Consider the following 17,157-nt stretch of genomic DNA (forward strand, 5'->3'; position numbering starts at 1 on the left):
TCTCTGTCCAGCAGCAGGTGCTGGCGGCTGCCTGGGGACGCCAGTCCCGTGAGCTGGCATGGGAGGAAGTGCTTGTCCGGACCATCATCCCACGTGCTGAGCTCAGGTTGGCTGGGGACACTGCAAGAAGGTAGTGCCACACGTGGGTCCCCAGGAATATGTATGGGATCCCCCACAGACCAGGCTTGGCAGCTAATAGGCATTAAGCATCATCTCTGAACAAAGCCCCACAGCCACCCTCTCTCTGGCCTGCCATCTCCCTCCATCCCAGGCATATCCTAAGGCCCCTGATCCAAGAGGGTTTGGGACAGGAACCCTGAGGTCGGTTCGTTCGGTCTCTCCATGTCATTGCAGGTGGTTGGGGAGAGGACCGGGATTCCACATGGCCTGGGGTCTGATCTTTTTCCAGAAAGATGAGACTGCTGCTGAGAAAGCGGGCAGGAGGGTATTAGGGCTCTAGCAGAGAGGGGCCTGGAGCACTGAACAGTGCAGTGGGGAACGGGTGAGCTGATTGGAGCTTCTGGCAATGTCACCCAGCAACTGGCCTGGGCCAGGCCCCTGGGTTGGAGCCCCTGTGGAGCCCCCTAAGCAAACGAGCTGATGGCCTCACTGTTCTAATACTTGTGGGAAGAGAGACGGGCAAACAGGCTGCTTCCCCCTAGGCAGAATGTGAGAGACCAGAGGGTCTAGCCTTCCAGGCCTTGCCTTGCTCTGGGCCTCTGCCTGCAGGAGGTCTGTGCCCCAGTCCCCCCTGCCCCTCCCAGCCTCCAGGCTGGGTGTCTCGTGGCTCTAGGACTGACAGGCGGAGGAGCTGCTGGCACGGGCTCGGGGAGCTGCCAACGCCGAGCTGCGGGCGAGAGCTGACGTCTGTCCCCGGGCATCTCTCTCCCTGCCAGGGGCTGAGACCTGGGTCACATGCCTCTCCTCTGACACAGGAGTGGCATCTGCATTCCCAGGAGACTCTCACTGCCCAGACCCAGTCGCACCCCCGGGCGGGCGGCCCAGCGACAGCTGCACAGGAAGACTCACTCACACCTCCCTGGGGTGAGCCGCAGGCAGCCAGAGAAGGCCCCACTCACCGGGCCGGAGGACTCCAAACTTCCAAACTTCAAGCCTTAGTTTGAGACTGGCCAGTAGAGCCACCTCCTGACCAGGATGTTAGCTGGGGGTTGGGAGGGAGGAAGCACAACCTCCTCCCTCCCCTTCGCAAGCACCCCACAAATATCTGTGAACATACTACCATATTCCAGCCGCTGGGGGCATCGTGGTCACACATTGGACAGCTAGCCGAAAGGTCAGCAGTTTGACACCACCAACTGCTCTTGGGAATAATGACGAGGCGTTCTGCTCATCACGGGTTACCGTCTCAGAAACCCACAGGGGCAGTTCCGCCCTGCTTCATCCGGTTGCTCACTATGAGCCAGAGTCGACTCAATGGCAGGGAGTTTGTTTTTAATCTTTTTTCTATTTTTTTTAAAACTCTTTATTGTGAATTGGGCAAGGGTTTACAGAGCGGATCAGCTTTCAACATTTCACACGTGTTTTGATTCATGTCACCGACTGCAGCTCCCCGCCCCACCAAATTTCGAGGCTTTTACCCCCACTCCTCCCTGTGTCTCCCCTTTCTGTTCCCCCTTCTCTCTGAACCATTCTGAACTTGATACTTGGGGCGACGCTGCCCGTTTGATCTCAGATGGTGGCTTCTTCTTAGGGATGTGTGCTACCCTGGTGTTACCATTCACCTTGCAGGCCTGGCGATGGTTTGGCTGAACATTGAACCACAGGGTGAGTTCCGATCCAGACCCTCAGGGATAAGGCTCATAGAGAAGGGTGGTTCCATCTGCCTCTATCTGACCAACCAGCTTAGGGTTTTATAGGATTTGGGGGCTTGCTCTACATGTCCCTCCCGCTCTATCAAATGTATCTGAACCCCTTCTGACGTGCTCCTTTTCTGAGCAACTGGCCATGGTCACTGGACACCATCTAGTTCTTCTGGTCTCTGGGTCATGGAGGCTGGTGTCCATGCGGTCCACTCGTCCACAGGACTCATCTGTCCCATATATCTCATTTCTCATCCCTCTTTACTCCGGATGAGAAGAGACTGTTAGTTGCACCTTACCTGGCCACCCATGAGTTCGTGAGACCCCAGTTGCTGGTCACCAAGCTGGTCATGGCCTTCGAAGCTGACCCACTAAAGGGGATGTGGCCTGGACTTTGGAAAGCACTGCTCCTCTTGGGAGAAGGACAATCCAAGTGTTACTGGACCCCTGGGTAGTGCAAATGCTCAGGGTGCTGGGGTGCTCGTCAAAAGGATGGAGGTTGGCGTCTACCCAGAGGCACCTCAGAAAAAGACTCCGAAATTCCTGGCCATCCACTTCCTCCAAAAAAACCAGCTTAAAACCGCACAGAGCACAGCTCTGCTCAGACACAGGGGAGGTTACAAAGGGGCAGGGAGGCTCAAGGGAACTGCTTTCTTTTTGAAACAGGAGGCTAAAGTGGAAATCTCTCCAGGCTTTTATTTTCTCCTTACAAAGTAAGGTGACCAGACGTCCCGCTTTTGGCGGGACAGTCTCGATTTTTCACAATTTTTCTTGCGTCCCGCAATGTTTTAAAAAAGTCCCGATTTTTGGAAAGAATGCATGACAAGCTAGGGTGTATGGTTTTCGGCTTCCATGTGGCTATTTCGCCAGGATATGAGCTTTATCAATGGTGTCTCGCTTTACCAATGTTAAAATTTGGTCACCTTATTATAAAGGTGATGTATTTGTGTGGTTGAGGATATACACAGTGTGGTAGTGACAATCTGGTGTCCACTTGAGACGATTAAGAGTGAAGCGGTGGAGTTTCTCCTGTCAACCAGGTCTCAGCTTGATGATCTCATTTGGAGGCACGGCAGAGAAAAAGAACTCCCTGGAGGCCAGACCCACTCTCTCTGCTTCCTCTTCCTGCTGACAAGCTACATGGAGCTAAGCTGATGGAGCCAGAGCCCTGAAGCTGGAGGAGTCACGTGGAGACCCACACCCACACTGAGATGCTTCCACCACCACTGGATCCACAAGACTTTCCACCCACCGGCCTGTGATCTTCCTGCATTCAGCATCATTGCACGTGTTGTGTGAGTCTGAAGAGGAATTTATAGATCAGTATCAGGCACATGGGCTAATATCAGACTTATGGGCTTGATCTGGACAGGGCGGGGATGTTTTCTTAATATACAATTACCCTTTATATAAAACACTTTCTTATATACACAAGTCTCTCTGGATTTGTTTCTCTAGTCTCTGGGGACTAACCCATGGAACAAGGCATACACCAATCCAACAGTTTCTATGTGGACAATTCTGTGACGTTGGTGGCATTCCTCGGATTGTCGTCCATCCTCAGCCTCTCTTTCTGAGCCGTTCCTCCCACGGTCACATAAACTCACCACCCCTAAGGTTCCTATCTCACGTTCCAAGCCGCTGCTGTCACACTGGTCCTGTAGAGAGCTCTTTAACGTGGCTCAAGGCACCCAGCAAATCACCCTCACTACCTAAGCTAAACTAGTGTCTGCTCTAAAGATGGCTTCTGGGGGCCTTTCTGGTTTAAGGTTTAAAGATCATCTCGGGAAATAATTACAGGGGTTCATCCACCCACCATGGTTCCAGAGAATATGAGGGGTATTCCCCAAACCAGACAAAAGCTCCATTGGGCACCCCCACCCCCCACTTGGGGAGTGAGCAACGTGCTCTGAGTTAGTGCACCCAGTGGCCTGGCCTGGGAAGGCTCTCTCTCCTGGTTACAGTGATTGTTTTTCAAACATTTTTTCATAAAAGCATCTTTTTGGGGGATGACTGATTTAGGAGAACAACATGCAGCTCTGAAATTCTGTTTCCTGCGCATGAAAAATGCCGCAGAAACTGTTGTGATGTTGGACACAGCTCACAAGGACAGCGCTATGGGAAAAACTTGAGTGTTCAAGTGGTTTTCTCGTTTCAAAAAAAAGGGAAATGTTGATAGATGACAAACCTTGTTCTGGATATGTGCCCGCTTCCTGCATGGACGGAAATGTTGGCTCGTACTGCATTTGGAGTTCATTCCACCAGGTTAGACTGTGAATCAAGCTTTTTATTTAGAGGTTCTGAAAAGATAGAATAACACTGCAACAAAAAAGGTCTGATTTGTGGCAGATGGGGCACTGGTTTTGCCACCATGACAATGCACCTGCTCACACAGCCATCTCAGTGTGCCAGTTTGGGGCAAAAAACAGCATGGCTCTCTTGCCCCACACACCTGACTCCCCTGACCTTGCTCCATGCAACTTCTTTTTGTTTCTGTGAATGAAGAGGGGCATGAAAGAACAGAGATTTGATGATGTAGAAGAGGTGAGGTGAAGAAAAAAATCGAGGGAGGTACTATCAGCCATCCAGAGGTGCATTTGAAAAATGTTTCCAAGAAAGGAATAGGAGATATGACAAATGTATTAAGTGTAATGGAGAGTACTTTGAAGGTGATAAGGTTGTTTTATTAAAAAAAATTAATAGCTTTGAAAAGAAAATTCCATGTCTTTTGGGGGGTACTCCCTGGTATGAAATTCTGTTCTGAATTTTCTCTCTTCTTTGGAATATTTGATGTGAGATATAAAAAGACTTTTCCCAGCTTTGTCTCTCCCAAAGATATGCCAAACATTAGAGGCTGTTTGTTAGCACATGGTGGGAGGTCAGATGCATAAGAGATATTCTCCCTGAAGGCATTCAGCCATCAGTCTGGTCCACTGTAGGTGGGGCTCACACCCTACTGATAAGTATTGTAATTGTTTCCATGGAGATCCAGAGAACAGGTCAAACCTGCTCAGTGACATCCAAAGTTAGGCTGCCATCCTGCACCTGGGATCCGCCTACCTTGTCACATGTGTACCCCAATCTCTCCCCTTCCTATTGCGTGTATGCCCCTATATTGTCCCCCTCTCATTACTGTATTACCTATAATATAACCCCTTCCTGTGACGTATGTCTTTACCTGTAATCAGGGGGCTTGCACACCACAAAGGTATTTAAGCCTTGGTTAGAAATAAATTGCTCTCTCTCTCCTGGCCTCTTCCCCCCCCCCCCTTGCTCCCCTTGTCCTCCTTCCCCTCCCTCTCTCTCCTGCCCTGTACCACCAAGAGGGGCTGAGGTGAGCATGCTACCATGAGATGTGTCTGACTCTTTATTTGACTCTCTCTCCTATCACTCTTACTCTCTATGACTTTGTTATAATCTTCATATATCTCAACAGTACAATTGCGCTTACTGAATCCATGATCAGTTGGGGAGGGGTGTCTGGATCCCCCCACAGTTTGACCCACCCTTTTTGCAATGGTCACTGGGCACCGTCTAGTTCTGGTCTCCAGGCGGCAGAGGAGGCAGTTGCTCAAGGAGGCGCACATCCCACATCCTTCTCTTATCGCTGACTTCTCTTCTGCCTTGATTGCACCAGGCAGATGGAGACCAATGATTATGCCTGGACTGGTTGCTCGAAAGCTTTTAAGACTCAGGTGCGACACAGAGAATTATAGGTAGAGCAGAGCACTAAACCTATTACGTACTCCAATGAATTGGTTTGTCTCCCCATGAAGCCCTGACTAAACCGCCCAACCCAGGAGCCAGAGTCCAGGAGGAGTTTGGCTGTACACTGCAGTGCAGCCTCCACAGCCACGCTTTCTCTTGGCCATCTTAAATGCCTCTCTCACGGGACCATTGCCAGTTCGACTTTTTGACGGATGTGCAACCATTGACCGGGCAACCCTGCCCTTCATCAATGCCATTTTGGTCCCTACCGTGTTAGCCAACAGCCCACTGCTAACGATTTTGGGATTCTAAACCCCATGCCTCTCTCTCATTTGCAGAATGTTTACAAGGGACCTGGTGCCAAGACATTGTTCCCAGGTGCTTGGACCCCTTACTCACACAGGGGATGGGAAAAAGGCTCCGGGGGAGGAGGGCAGAGGGCTGCGGGGGGAGTGTGGCTTGGGAAGTTGTTTTGTAAGTGTGGCTTGGGAGATTGTCAGGTTGGAGTGCAGTACCTGTAAACCCAGGCCGCCACGGGGACAGGGCGGGGCTTCTCAGAGAGCTCAGAGATGTGCGGTCACAAGAACAAGAAGCAGCCTGGGCCGTAGGAAGCTCAGTGGCCAGATGACTAGCGATCTGATTCTGGCCCTGAGAACCTGGAGGGGGAGTGGGCAAGACCCGGGGCACATCCGCCTGCTTGACAGGCCTCCCGGAGGATCCAGGTGCCTTGACAGGGAGAGGCTGGAGATGGTCTCCTGGTGGGTGCCCAGAGGCAAACGGAGTCTTGAGGGACACTGGGAAGAGACAGCAGGGGGAAAGGGTGGGTATCCAGATGAGACTGCCCTGGTGGCCTGGATTTGAATGCTGTACTCAGACACAGACAGGTCTGGAAGGTGAGCGAGGCCCACGCTCAGAGCAGCCCACCGCCAGAGACCCAAAGGGCAGCACTTACCCAACGACAGAGTTCAGAAGGCCAGGAAAGGCAGCCCGGAAGCAGGGGACACAGGGAAGAAGAGGGCTAAGCTAGATTACACTGTGGTGACTCCCATCTGTGATAAAACGTGTGCGGCTTGCCCGGTGGGAAAATGGATCTGTGCTGGAAACCTTCACCCAGATCACAAGGAAAAGTCACACGAGAAAGGGGTGACATGAGACCCCCCACCCCCCTTTGCCCATCTGAGAGGCCTAGGCAGAGAGAGATATGCTGCCCGGGAGCCCAGCGCCCACGGCGTGCGAGTGGAGCCGAAGCCTGGGCTCCCCGCTCCACCATCATCCCTCCTGCTTCCTGTGCACTGGGAGGAGCCCTGGGGGAGGAGGGGCTGCTCTACCTTGACATTGGGGTTTGGATGATTTCATGGGTGTGTGCTGAAGGGGCTCGCTTCCAGTGGGTGAGCGAGAGGATGGAGCTGCTGATGTGGGGTTCCGTCCTCAGCTGACCCTGGGGAAGCAGAGGCTGGGGCGGGGACTGGATGGCTGGGGAGCTCTAGAGAGGCCCAGAGCCAGAAGCTGGGTGTGCTGGCCTAGGCTTCCGTGCAGAGAAAGAGATCAGAGATTGTTCTTCAGAGCCGTGGGAGGGGAGAAAGTTCTATGGAAAAGAAGGGCCCTGGGCCTAGAAAACGGGAACGTTTAGTCAAGCCTGTACAGAGATCCCGGCCCGCTACAACGTAGGGACACTCACAACGAGGCCACAGAAGGCCCCGCCGAATCCAGGAGGGTCCTGCTGGCTTGGCAGGCCTTTCAGTGGGATGGTGGTGGGAACAGGAAGTTGCTATGGACTGGAGTGAAGGCGGGGGGCCGGGAGGTGGGTGCAGGGAAACAAACCAAGAGGGTCAGGGGTTTCAAGTCCAAGAACGGCCATGGCTCGTGATCCAGGGGCTGTTGGTTGGGCTGCGATTGCAAGGTCAGCAGTTTGAAACCCCCAGATTCCTGCCCCCCTCCAGGCTTTCGACTCCTGTGGAGAGTTACAGCCTCGGAACCTCGCAGGGGCAGGGCTACCCTGGGCCTGGAGGGGGGCATTGACTCCTGGCACGGAGCTTGGTTTGCGTGTTTTACCCCTAGTGCCGGTGCCCCAGTGTGGTCCTCCTTCCTCCCTGGGGCCCACGCTGGAGAACGATGGGCAGCATCCCATTGATCTCTTGTGGGCGAACGGGTACTTACGGTGGGTGGGCAGCCGGCTCGGCCACACCCCACCTTTTCTGGAAGTGGCCAAGCTCCCAGCATTCTCCCGGGACACCCACCCACCCGGTTGCACGGTGGTGGGAGCCACATTGCCTGGCCGTGCCCCAGCCACCACCTCCTCCAGCCCCTCTCGGGCTCCGTGGGCCTCTGCCAGGGTGCCTGGGGAGGTCTCCGCACAAGAACCGAGCCCAGACAAGGTCACGTGAGCCGTTTATTAGTTTGTTTTAAAAATATGTCTTTCATCGATACATGAAGTTTGGTGAGAAGTGCTCAGTTCGGGCAGTTGACAACTGGCCTTGGATGCCTGTCCCTCCCCCCTCCCCGCCCCACCCTCCTGCTGCTCAGTGGTCAGTCCCAGAAAAGGGAAAAAGTGAGAGCCACGCTTCCAGCTAAGGAGTTGGGCCTGCTTGCCCCCTGCCCTCGGTCACACCGTCCATCAGCTGCTGTCGCGGGCTCCCTGGCTGGCCACACACAAAGCCAAAGGCTCCTTCCGGCCAGCAGGACATGCAGCCCGGCCTGCCTCCCAGTGTGGCCGGGGATGGGCACAGCCTGCCCCAAGGCCCCCCGAGCTGAGCACAGAGATGTATAAAAATAAGATTTTCTTCACTTGCAGGAGTGAGCTGGGATGGTTAAAACGCAGTCCCACGCTGGACTCTGGGGGGCAGGGGGTTGGGAGGGAGGGAGAACTGGGTGGCCATGGTGGGGCCGGGGCGGGGCACCAAGGTGAATGGGGAGGACAGGAAGGGACATAATACTTGGCTCGCCGGCGGTGCCCCTTCCAGCAGTGCCCCAAGCCTCACAAGCAGACGGCGAGGTAGGTTAGAGGAGCCGATGTCCGGCGCCCCCGGGCTGCCCACTCGGAGCGGGCACGTGAGGCTGGCGGGGCCTGTGCGGTGGGCGTCCGTGGGAAAGGGGCTCTGCTGCAGAGCTGGGGCCACCAGCCCACCCTGCCACCACTCTCCCAGGGCGACAGTTATTTACATGAGAAGATTTGCATATGCTAAATAGGATTGTCAGCAGCTGAAGAGGCCCCGAGGCGGGGAATTAGACTAGAAAAAGTATTTTTTCTCCCTGGGGAAAAAAAAAAAGCCTTCCCATAAGACCTACTGGGCAGCAGGGACTCTGCCCCTTCCTGCCTGTGGACCCTGGTTGACATGGAAGCGGGGCTGGCCCTCACCGCTGCCTCGCCCAATGGGCTCAGGGTTCCCTATCTTCCGGGGCAGGGACAAGGCCCCATCCCCATGCTAATGCCTCTAGAGGGGGCAGGGGCCATGCAGGTCCCTCCCCACAGGGTCAGAGGCAGAAGGGCCTGGGGGTGATAGCAGCTGCTTCTTCCAGCCCCAAGCCATGTGGTTCCACCAGGTGGGGCCCAGGATCGAGGAGCCTCCTTGCAGCCCTGAGCCCTTCGGTTTGAATGGTACCACTCAGCGGGAGGCGGCCATAGGGCCTGGGTGCGGCCAGGGACCCTTCTCTTCTAGAAGGGTCTACCTCACAGGACAAAAGCAGGATGTCAGGGACCATGGCAAGTGAGTGTGGGCCCCACAGACAAAACTCTGTCCATGGGGCCAGGAGGAAGGGCTCGTCTGCCTCAGGCAGGGGCACAGGGGGCTGCCTGGCATAGCCTGGCGTGTGTGTGTGTGTGTGTGTGTGTGTGTGTGTGTGTGTGTGTGTGTGTGTGTGATGAGTGTGCACATGCGTGTGAGTGAGGGCGTCCAGGCAGTGAACGGCCTGTGAGATTCCCTGCGTCCGAGGGCAGAGTTCTGGGAGTTCGGGAAACACATGTGTTCAGGGTTACCCAGGAGGCAGTGTGACTTGTTGCCCATGTCCACGGGGGTGGGGTGGGGTGGGAGGGTAGTTGGGAGCGGAAAAAAAGGAGTTAGTTCTGTGCTCCAGTAAAAAAATATCAAATATAATAAATTTACAAAAGCCCGTTCATGACAGAAACAGGCCCAGTGTGGGGTCCGGCCTTGGCAGCTGGGGTATCGCTGCTTGTCAGAGCCCCCGGGCGCTGGCAGAGGGGGCAGGCCACTGGTCTGTGTGGACGCTCGGGGCCAGGACACCCCCACCCCCGCCCCTGGGGGGCAGTCAGCTTTGCCAACCCCACAGGCAGTGGACGCTGCGGCCACTCGCTGGCTCTGCCGTGGGAAGCCACGGGGCGAGCCCCCTCTCTCAGCCCGGGGGGCAGGGGGGTCCCCGCGGACGCTGGCCTGTGACTGCGTCCAGGTTTGTCTCCAAGGGGTCCGGGGCTCACACGATGGACTCTCGGTCCCTGTCTGGCGACGTGGGGAAGTCCGCCAGGTCCTCGCTGCGGCTGTAGTCAGACGCGCGCACCTGGAGGTTGTCGCTGGTGGCCCGGGTCACGCTGTCGTAGGAGGGCGGGGAGGACGTGGACGAGACGGAGGAGCTGGACGGTTGGTCCCGGCGCCGGGAGAAGTTCTCGTTCATCATGTAGGCGATGAGGCCCTCTCGCTCGGGGGCGTCCTCGTCCGAGAGGCTGCTGCTGCCCGTCTGCTGCCGGAAGAGAAAGGAGGCGTGCTTCACAGAGCGCTGCAGGAGGTGTCGCCGGAAGGCCCGCTGGATGACAGTGGCCGACACCTCCTCGTGCTTGCGCCGCAGGGTGGTGGTGATGGGCTCGTAGGAGATCTTGGACGGGTTGGCGGCCATGAACTTCTCCTCCATCTGGATCTTCAGGGCGTCCATCTCCCCGGACTCCCCCAAGACCCTCTTGGTGAAGGCGAAGAGGATGTCCATGCAGTGGATTCGGTCCCCGCTCACCACGGGCAGGTCCATGTTGATGAGGCTGATCTGGTTGGGCTTGGCGATTCGGAGGGGCTCCGCCAGGGCGTCGGCAAAGTCGGAGAGGGCCGCGTACTCGATGAACTGGGTGGCCTCGGGGTCGAACTTCTCCCAGGTCTCGTAGAACATGTCGAAGTCGTCCTCGCTCAGGGGCTCGGTGCTCTCCTCCGTGGCCACGCTGAAGTTCTCCAGGATGATGGCGATGTACATGTTGACCACGATGAGGAAGGAGATGATGATGTATGTGGTGAAGAAGAGGATGCCCACCGCCGGGCTCCCACAGTTCCCCCGGGAGCCGTTGCTGTTGGGCAGGTTGGGGTCGCAGTAGGGGGGCCCCGTGTTGAGGATGGGGCTGAGCAGGCCGTCCCAGCCCGCCGACGTGGTGATCTGGAAGAGGCACAGCATGCTGTTGGCGAAGGTCTGGAAGTTGAACATGTCGTCGATGCCCGCCTCCCACTTGACGTAGGGGAAGTTGGCCATGCCGAAGATGGAGTAGATGAACATGACGAGGAAGAGGAGCAGGCCGATGTTGAAGAGCGCCGGCAGGGACATCATGAGGGCGAAGAGCAGCGTCCGGATCCCCTTGGCCGCTCGGATCAGCCTGAGGATGCGGCCGATGCGGGCCAAGCGGATGACCCGGAAGAGCGTGGGTGAGAAGAAGTACTTCTGGATGATGTCCGAGAGCACGGTGCCTACGGGGAAGAAGGACAGAGACCGTGGCCTTGGGCAGGAACACCCTTGCTCTGCACTGGCACCCTTGAGGTCTGTATGGGAGAGAAGCCTTCTTCTTCAGAAAGCTGGGCCAACCCGGGCAATTAGGACCCTGCCTCTCACCATGCCGCATCTGCATCTGTGATCCAGAAGATGGGGCCCACGCATGCACAGCCTTTCTGAGACACCTTCTCAGCCACTCAGCCTTTCAACGATCACTGTGCCACAGGGCAGTAGCAGCCCTGCCTTCCACGTAGTAGATTTGGGGGCCTGAGCAGCACTTCGGTGATCCGGCTTAGACCAGAACTCAGCCCTCCTACCTCCCAGCTTCTTGAAGGTGGGCGCTTGGGTGCTTGCTAGACAGGCAGCATCTCAGCTCTACCCCCTGACCCACTTGGCTTTAGCTGGCCCGGGTACGTCGGGTGTACGGTGAAGCCTCACGTGGTGGGCCTCCTGACACCTCAAGGGTCCCATCCTGCTGCTGACGTCCTGCGTTCTCCAAAGCCTCTCTCCAGTCCCCACCACCAGTCGTGTCCTCGCTCACTCTCTCCCACCGGGAACCTCCCAGAACATTTCCCAGCCTGACTGTAGTGACAGCGGCCCCTGCGTCTATGAGCTGAGTGAAGGTAAGCAAGGCACTGGGCAGACGGATGAAAGTAATCAAAGTGTCCCCAACGCAGAGGCACTCAAAGTTTGGGCACCGGTACAAGTAGCAACAATAACAACAATTTAAAAAAAAGTGTGCTTCGATGGACACTGTCCAGGAAGTGAACAGGCCGCAGACAGAATGGGAGATGAGATTTGTGAATCACCCGATACGTCTGATAAGGAACTGGCGTTCTTAATATATGTCAAACTCTCACAATTCACCCAGAACGGCAAATAACTCAAAAATAGGCAAGGAATTTGAATAGACCTTTCCCCAACAAGATAGACAATGGGCATGAAGCACACGAGGAGATAGTATCACCGTGCATCACAGAAACGGATGGGTAAACCGCAATGAGATAACACTCCACACCTACCCAACCATTGCCAACCTGACAACTCTGGCTCATAGCAGCCCTGTAGGACGGAGAGGGACTGTCCCACAGGCTTTCCAAGACTAGAGGTCTCCACAGATGGGCCGGGAGTGGTGGGGCACTAGAGCTGATTTTGATGACGTAAATACACTCTTTATAGAAGCAGCTTGACTATGGAAGTGTATGTATGATATGTGACTATTTTATCAATAAAACGACTTAAAAAACAAAACAAAAAAGAAACCCAACCTGACCGATGGTGCCCCTGGGTGAAGGAGGAAGAGTTTTTGCCGAGGGGCATTGAGTCCATTTTCATGGTGGTGGAACAATCTGGAGAGGGCTATCGATCATGGTTGTACAGCACAAAGAGTATCCTCAATGGCACTGAATTACACACGTTTGTTGAGTTGGTGAATGTTTGTTGTGTATGTTTTTGCCAAAAAAAAAAAAAAAATACATGTAATTAACAGAATCCATGGTGTTACAAAAAGAAATGGAAAACTCACTGCCATCAAGTTGATTTGACTCATCTGATGTGTGTATGGGTTGTGATAAGAGTTGTATGAGCCCCTATTTTTGCCAAAAAAAAAAAAAAAAAGAATGACAGGCCTAACAATGAGTATGGGGGAAAAAGAAAATGTTGCAAACACTGATGTTGGCTAAGATCGTACAACTTCTTCTTGATATGGTTGGACCATTCGATTGTATGATATGTGGATGAAGTGCCCATAAAACTGTTTTAAAACAATAAAAACGTCTTTATGGAAGCAGACGGCCACACTTTCCTCCCACGGTGTAGCTGCAGGGCTTGAACTGCTGGCCGCTGAGTGCTGAACCGCTGTGCCACTAGGATTCCTTGATGGAAAGGTCCAAATATTTTGGTAAACAATTGGACCAGTGCCTCCAAGGTGTAGGTGAGTGGGTGCCAGGCCTTGGGAGAGGAGACCAATGGGGGTGGTGGCCGTCAATGGGCACAGGGGGTTCTTGTGGGGTGATGAAAATGTTCTAAGATTAGACAGGGCTAATGCACCACGCTGTGAATAGAATAAAGACCAGGGAACTGTCCACACTGCAGGGCGATGCTTGTGGTATGTGAATTATCTCACAAGACCTCTGTGACAGAACAAAGCTTGGTCTCTGAGGTCAAGCAGACGTGGGTCTCCGTCCCCTCTACTGCTCCCTAGCAACGGTCAGCCTCTGGATGGACTTTGTAAGGTGAATGGCGTAAGGCCTAGGATGTCTTAGGCAGCCTGGCTCTCATCTTGGTGGCTAGCCTCCAGACTCTTCTGGGTATTTCTCTCAGCCCGAGGGAGCCTCTTCCTCCTTCAACCCAGGGTTCAGGCTTTCCCTTGGGAGGGCAGGAGAGCCTTGACCCTCTTCCCGGTTGGCCCCCTGGGCTTGAGTGGACTTGTAAGAGCAGTTCTCTCTGGAGGCCTCTCCCTCTCTCACTTTCTCTGTGTGTGTGTGGGAGAGAGGGCGGGAGCTAACTCGAGAAATAGAGCGAGATTGGGATTGGGTTTGTTGGAAAAGATAGGGGGAGTGCGGAGTGGAGATCCAAAGCCCATTAGTAGGCCACTGGAGATCCCCTTGCAGAGGGGTCTCGGGGAGGAGACGAGCCAGTCAGGGTGCGATGTAACAACGATGAAAAATACAACTTTCCTCTAGTTCCTAAATGTTTCCTCCCCGCTCCCACTACCATGACTCGAATTCGACCTTGCAAGTCAGGCTAGACCAGAGGAGGTACACTGGTATAGATAAGAACTGAAAATCCAGGGAATCCAGGGCGGATGAGCCCTACAGGACCAGTGGTGTGAGTGGCGAAACAGGGAGGGTAAAGGGAGAATGGGTAGGAAAGAGGGAACCGATTACAAGGAACTATATGTGACCTCCTCCCTGGGGGACAGACAACCGAAAAGTGGGTGAAGGGAGACGTCGGACTGGGGAAGATATGACAAAATACCAATTTATAAACTATCAAGGGCTCATGAGGGAGAGGGGAGCGGGGAGGGAGGGGAAAAATGAGGACCTAATGTCGGGGGTTTAAGTGGAGAGAAAATGTTTTGAGCATGATGTACAAATGCGCTTTACACAATTGATGTGTGTATGGATTGCGATAACAGTTGTATGAGCCCCTAATAAAATGTTTAAAAAAATAAAAATAAAAATAAAGATCACAGTAAGAAAAAAAAAAAAAAAGATCCAAGGAGCCTAATCTATTTGGCATTCACTGTGCCCTGTCCCAGAACCGGGGGCTGGAAGGAAGCCTGCACGGAGCAGGGGGCCTCCCGTCCAGCCAACGGCACACCTACCCACGATGGAGAGGATGACAACCACAAAGTCGAAGATGTTCCAGCTGTTGGTGAAGTAGTAGTGGCGCAGGGCAGCCATCTTCACGATGCACTCGCCCGTGAAGATGCCCACAAAGAGCAGGTTGATCTTGGCCAGGATGTTGATCTTCTCCGGGCTCTGGTCATCGGTCTCCACCATCATGGTCACCATGTTCAGGCAGATCAGAAACATGATGGTGACGTCAAAGGCCTGCTTGGTCACGATGTCGAATATGAAGCCTTGATACTTGTTCTGAAAGGAGGGGCACACGGGGTGGGCTCAGCAGGGGACACTGGCCAGCCAGCAAACCCTTGCTGTTATCTCTCAACCCCACTGCCGACTCTCCTCTCTGGGGGTGTCCGCAATCCGCCAGCCAGGCCGCTCCTGGGAGTGACCCAGAGGACACGGAGCGGAGCGGAAACAGCCTGGCCGTCCTGTCTTCGCGGCCTGGACCCCTGGTGCACCCTTTCACACCCTTCTTGAGGCTTTCGGGAAAGAAGGGGTTTCCCTTCCCCTGAGCTTTCTTCCCACACTGGGCTTCTGCTCCCAATGCTTCGAATGTAAGGTTCAATCTAGTAGTTATATCAGCTCTTGGTTTTAATGGGTTCCCCCTGCCCTCCTCAAAAACGAATGCACTATTTATCCCATCCCTATATTTGATGGGTCCTTCCATTGTAAGCAGGCTCACACGGTGGCTCAGTGGTTAAAGTGCTTCCTGGCGGACGGAAGATGGCGGGTCACAGTCTGCGTCTGTAAAGAATCACAGCACCAGGCTGGCCCTGCCCCTTCTGGGCTTGGAAACCCTATGGGGTTACTCTGCCCTGTCTTACTGGGTCCCTGTGAGTCCGAATCAACTCAACAGCAGAATCAACTCAACACACACACACAGAGAAAGAGAGAGCGAGAGTGCGAGAGAGCGAGAGAGCGCTAACCTGGAATAGAGCCTGGTAAACAGGAAGGAATCAGATGAAACCAACCAGTTTGGAAAATTGAGACTGCCACTTCCTATCAGGTAATTTAGGCTAGATCACATCTAAGTTAGGTCATTTTTCGTTATCCCCACCCCACCAAAATACTGCGCGCACACACACACACACACACACACACACACTCTCTTTCTTGGTGGACAATGGATCTGTCCTGCCCTGCCCACTGGGCACTCTGGGACACAGTGGTCTGCTCACAGGGCTGCATACACAAGGCTGCCACACGTGGCTGGGGTGCAATGGATGCCCTGCTCTCCGCTCTCTAGGCAGATGGGTGCCTGCATGTGGGGAGCACCCCTGGGCTTCACCACCTTCCCATGGCTCCCTTTGTAGCTCCATAAGACCCAGGCCGCCATGCGGCTGGTCACCCAGGAGCCCTCCTTCCCACGCTTGTTGTGTGGCACCAGGCCTCCCCCAGGTCCTGGATCAGATCCTCCCCAGGCTGTAATCAGGTGACTGGCTTACCATGGACCGTGGGGTGGGCTTCCACAGCAAGGCGCAGGCACAGGCTGGGAGGTGGGATTCATGGCCTTGTTCGGCTCGAAGGAAGAGCTGAAACTCACCAGGGGCCGTGGGATGGGCTTCTGGGGCTTCTTGGAGCCCAACTTCTTCATCGCGTTGTAGTACTTCTTCTGCTCCTCCGTCATGAAGATGTCCTGGCCACCTAAGTGCAGAGAGACAAGCGCCACTTCACTGTGGGGTCCTCAGAGGCCCCGGCATGGAGGGCACAGGGTGGTCCCTTCCTGATGAGAGCACAAGGGGGCCTCCCTCCTGAGTTCCTCTCCTGGTGGGAGAAAGCATGTTCTGATCTTGTCTGAGGGATTCCTCCCTCCCCAGACCTGCTTCTCTGCAGCATCCTCTCTCCTCCCTCTTCACCCTGAAGTCTCTCTGGCTTAGTGACCTGGAAGTCCAGTTCCTCAGCCCCCTGTCCACCTCAGCGAGCCTCAGGTTTTCTCTCCCCACTCTGTTGTCTGCAACCCAGTAGCCACTCGATGGAGCTCTGGCCAGACCCTGGGCCTCTTGACCTTGCATCTTTCTCTGCACAGGTTCCACCCATGCGCTCTGATCCGGGAGCAAGTGACTAGTCTCCGCTCCCACTCCTGCTTCTCTGAGGAGCCTTGCCTTTCAGGGAGAGTCGGGCAGGTGTGGGGCGTCCCAGCAGAGCCCCTTGTTACAGCCTCAGGGACTCGGATGAGTGATAGGCAGGGAGGTACCCATCTCCCCACCCCCATTTCAGCAGAAACAGGGTGAGGACTGAAGGAGAGATGGGGCCTGAGGCCAACATGGTTCCCTGCCCTGCCCAGGTGAGAAGCCTGCTCTCTACGTATCTTTTTCTTCTGCTGGTTGAAGTTGTCAATGATCACACCAATGAAGAGGTTCAGGGTGAAGAACGATCCGAAGATGATGAAGATGACAAAGTAGATATACATATAGAGGTTGTACTCCCACTGGGGCTGCTCTTCATACTGCAGGAGGAGAAATCAGGCAGCGGATCAGGGTCGGACAGGCTGGGGTCTCGGGGATGGGAGGGGAGCAAGAGAGTAGGTGTATTCTGGGGGACCGGACAGGCAGAGGGGGTGGAGGCAATAGGGGGTGGAGGCAATAGGC

The 17,157-nt window shown here is 54.8% G+C and overlaps 1 protein-coding gene across 9 annotated transcripts in view; it reads right to left on the reverse strand.

Moving 5' to 3' along the window:
* Positions 1-8,038: 8,038 nt before the first annotated feature.
* The window catches only part of SCN5A (sodium voltage-gated channel alpha subunit 5), a 90,694-nt gene continuing 81,575 nt past the window's right edge, over positions 8,039-17,157 (reverse strand). For all 9 annotated transcript variants that reach the window (XM_045294986.1, XM_004708573.2, XM_045294984.1 and 6 more), the window contains 4 exons: positions 16,878-17,015; positions 16,113-16,217; positions 14,545-14,815; positions 8,039-11,194 (listed from right to left, as the gene is read on the reverse strand). In XM_045294986.1, the coding sequence (XP_045150921.1) occupies positions 9,954-11,194; positions 14,545-14,815; positions 16,113-16,217; positions 16,878-17,015 (1,755 nt within the window). In that variant the 3' untranslated portion in view covers positions 8,039-9,953. The remainder of the gene's footprint in view (positions 11,195-14,544; positions 14,816-16,112; positions 16,218-16,877; positions 17,016-17,157) is intronic.

This window comes from Echinops telfairi, unplaced genomic scaffold (assembly GCF_000313985.2).
Source record: "Echinops telfairi isolate 266 unplaced genomic scaffold, ASM31398v2 ScPeMD7_4225;HRSCAF=4972, whole genome shotgun sequence".
NCBI classification, from domain to species: Eukaryota; Metazoa; Chordata; class Mammalia; order Afrosoricida; family Tenrecidae; genus Echinops; species Echinops telfairi.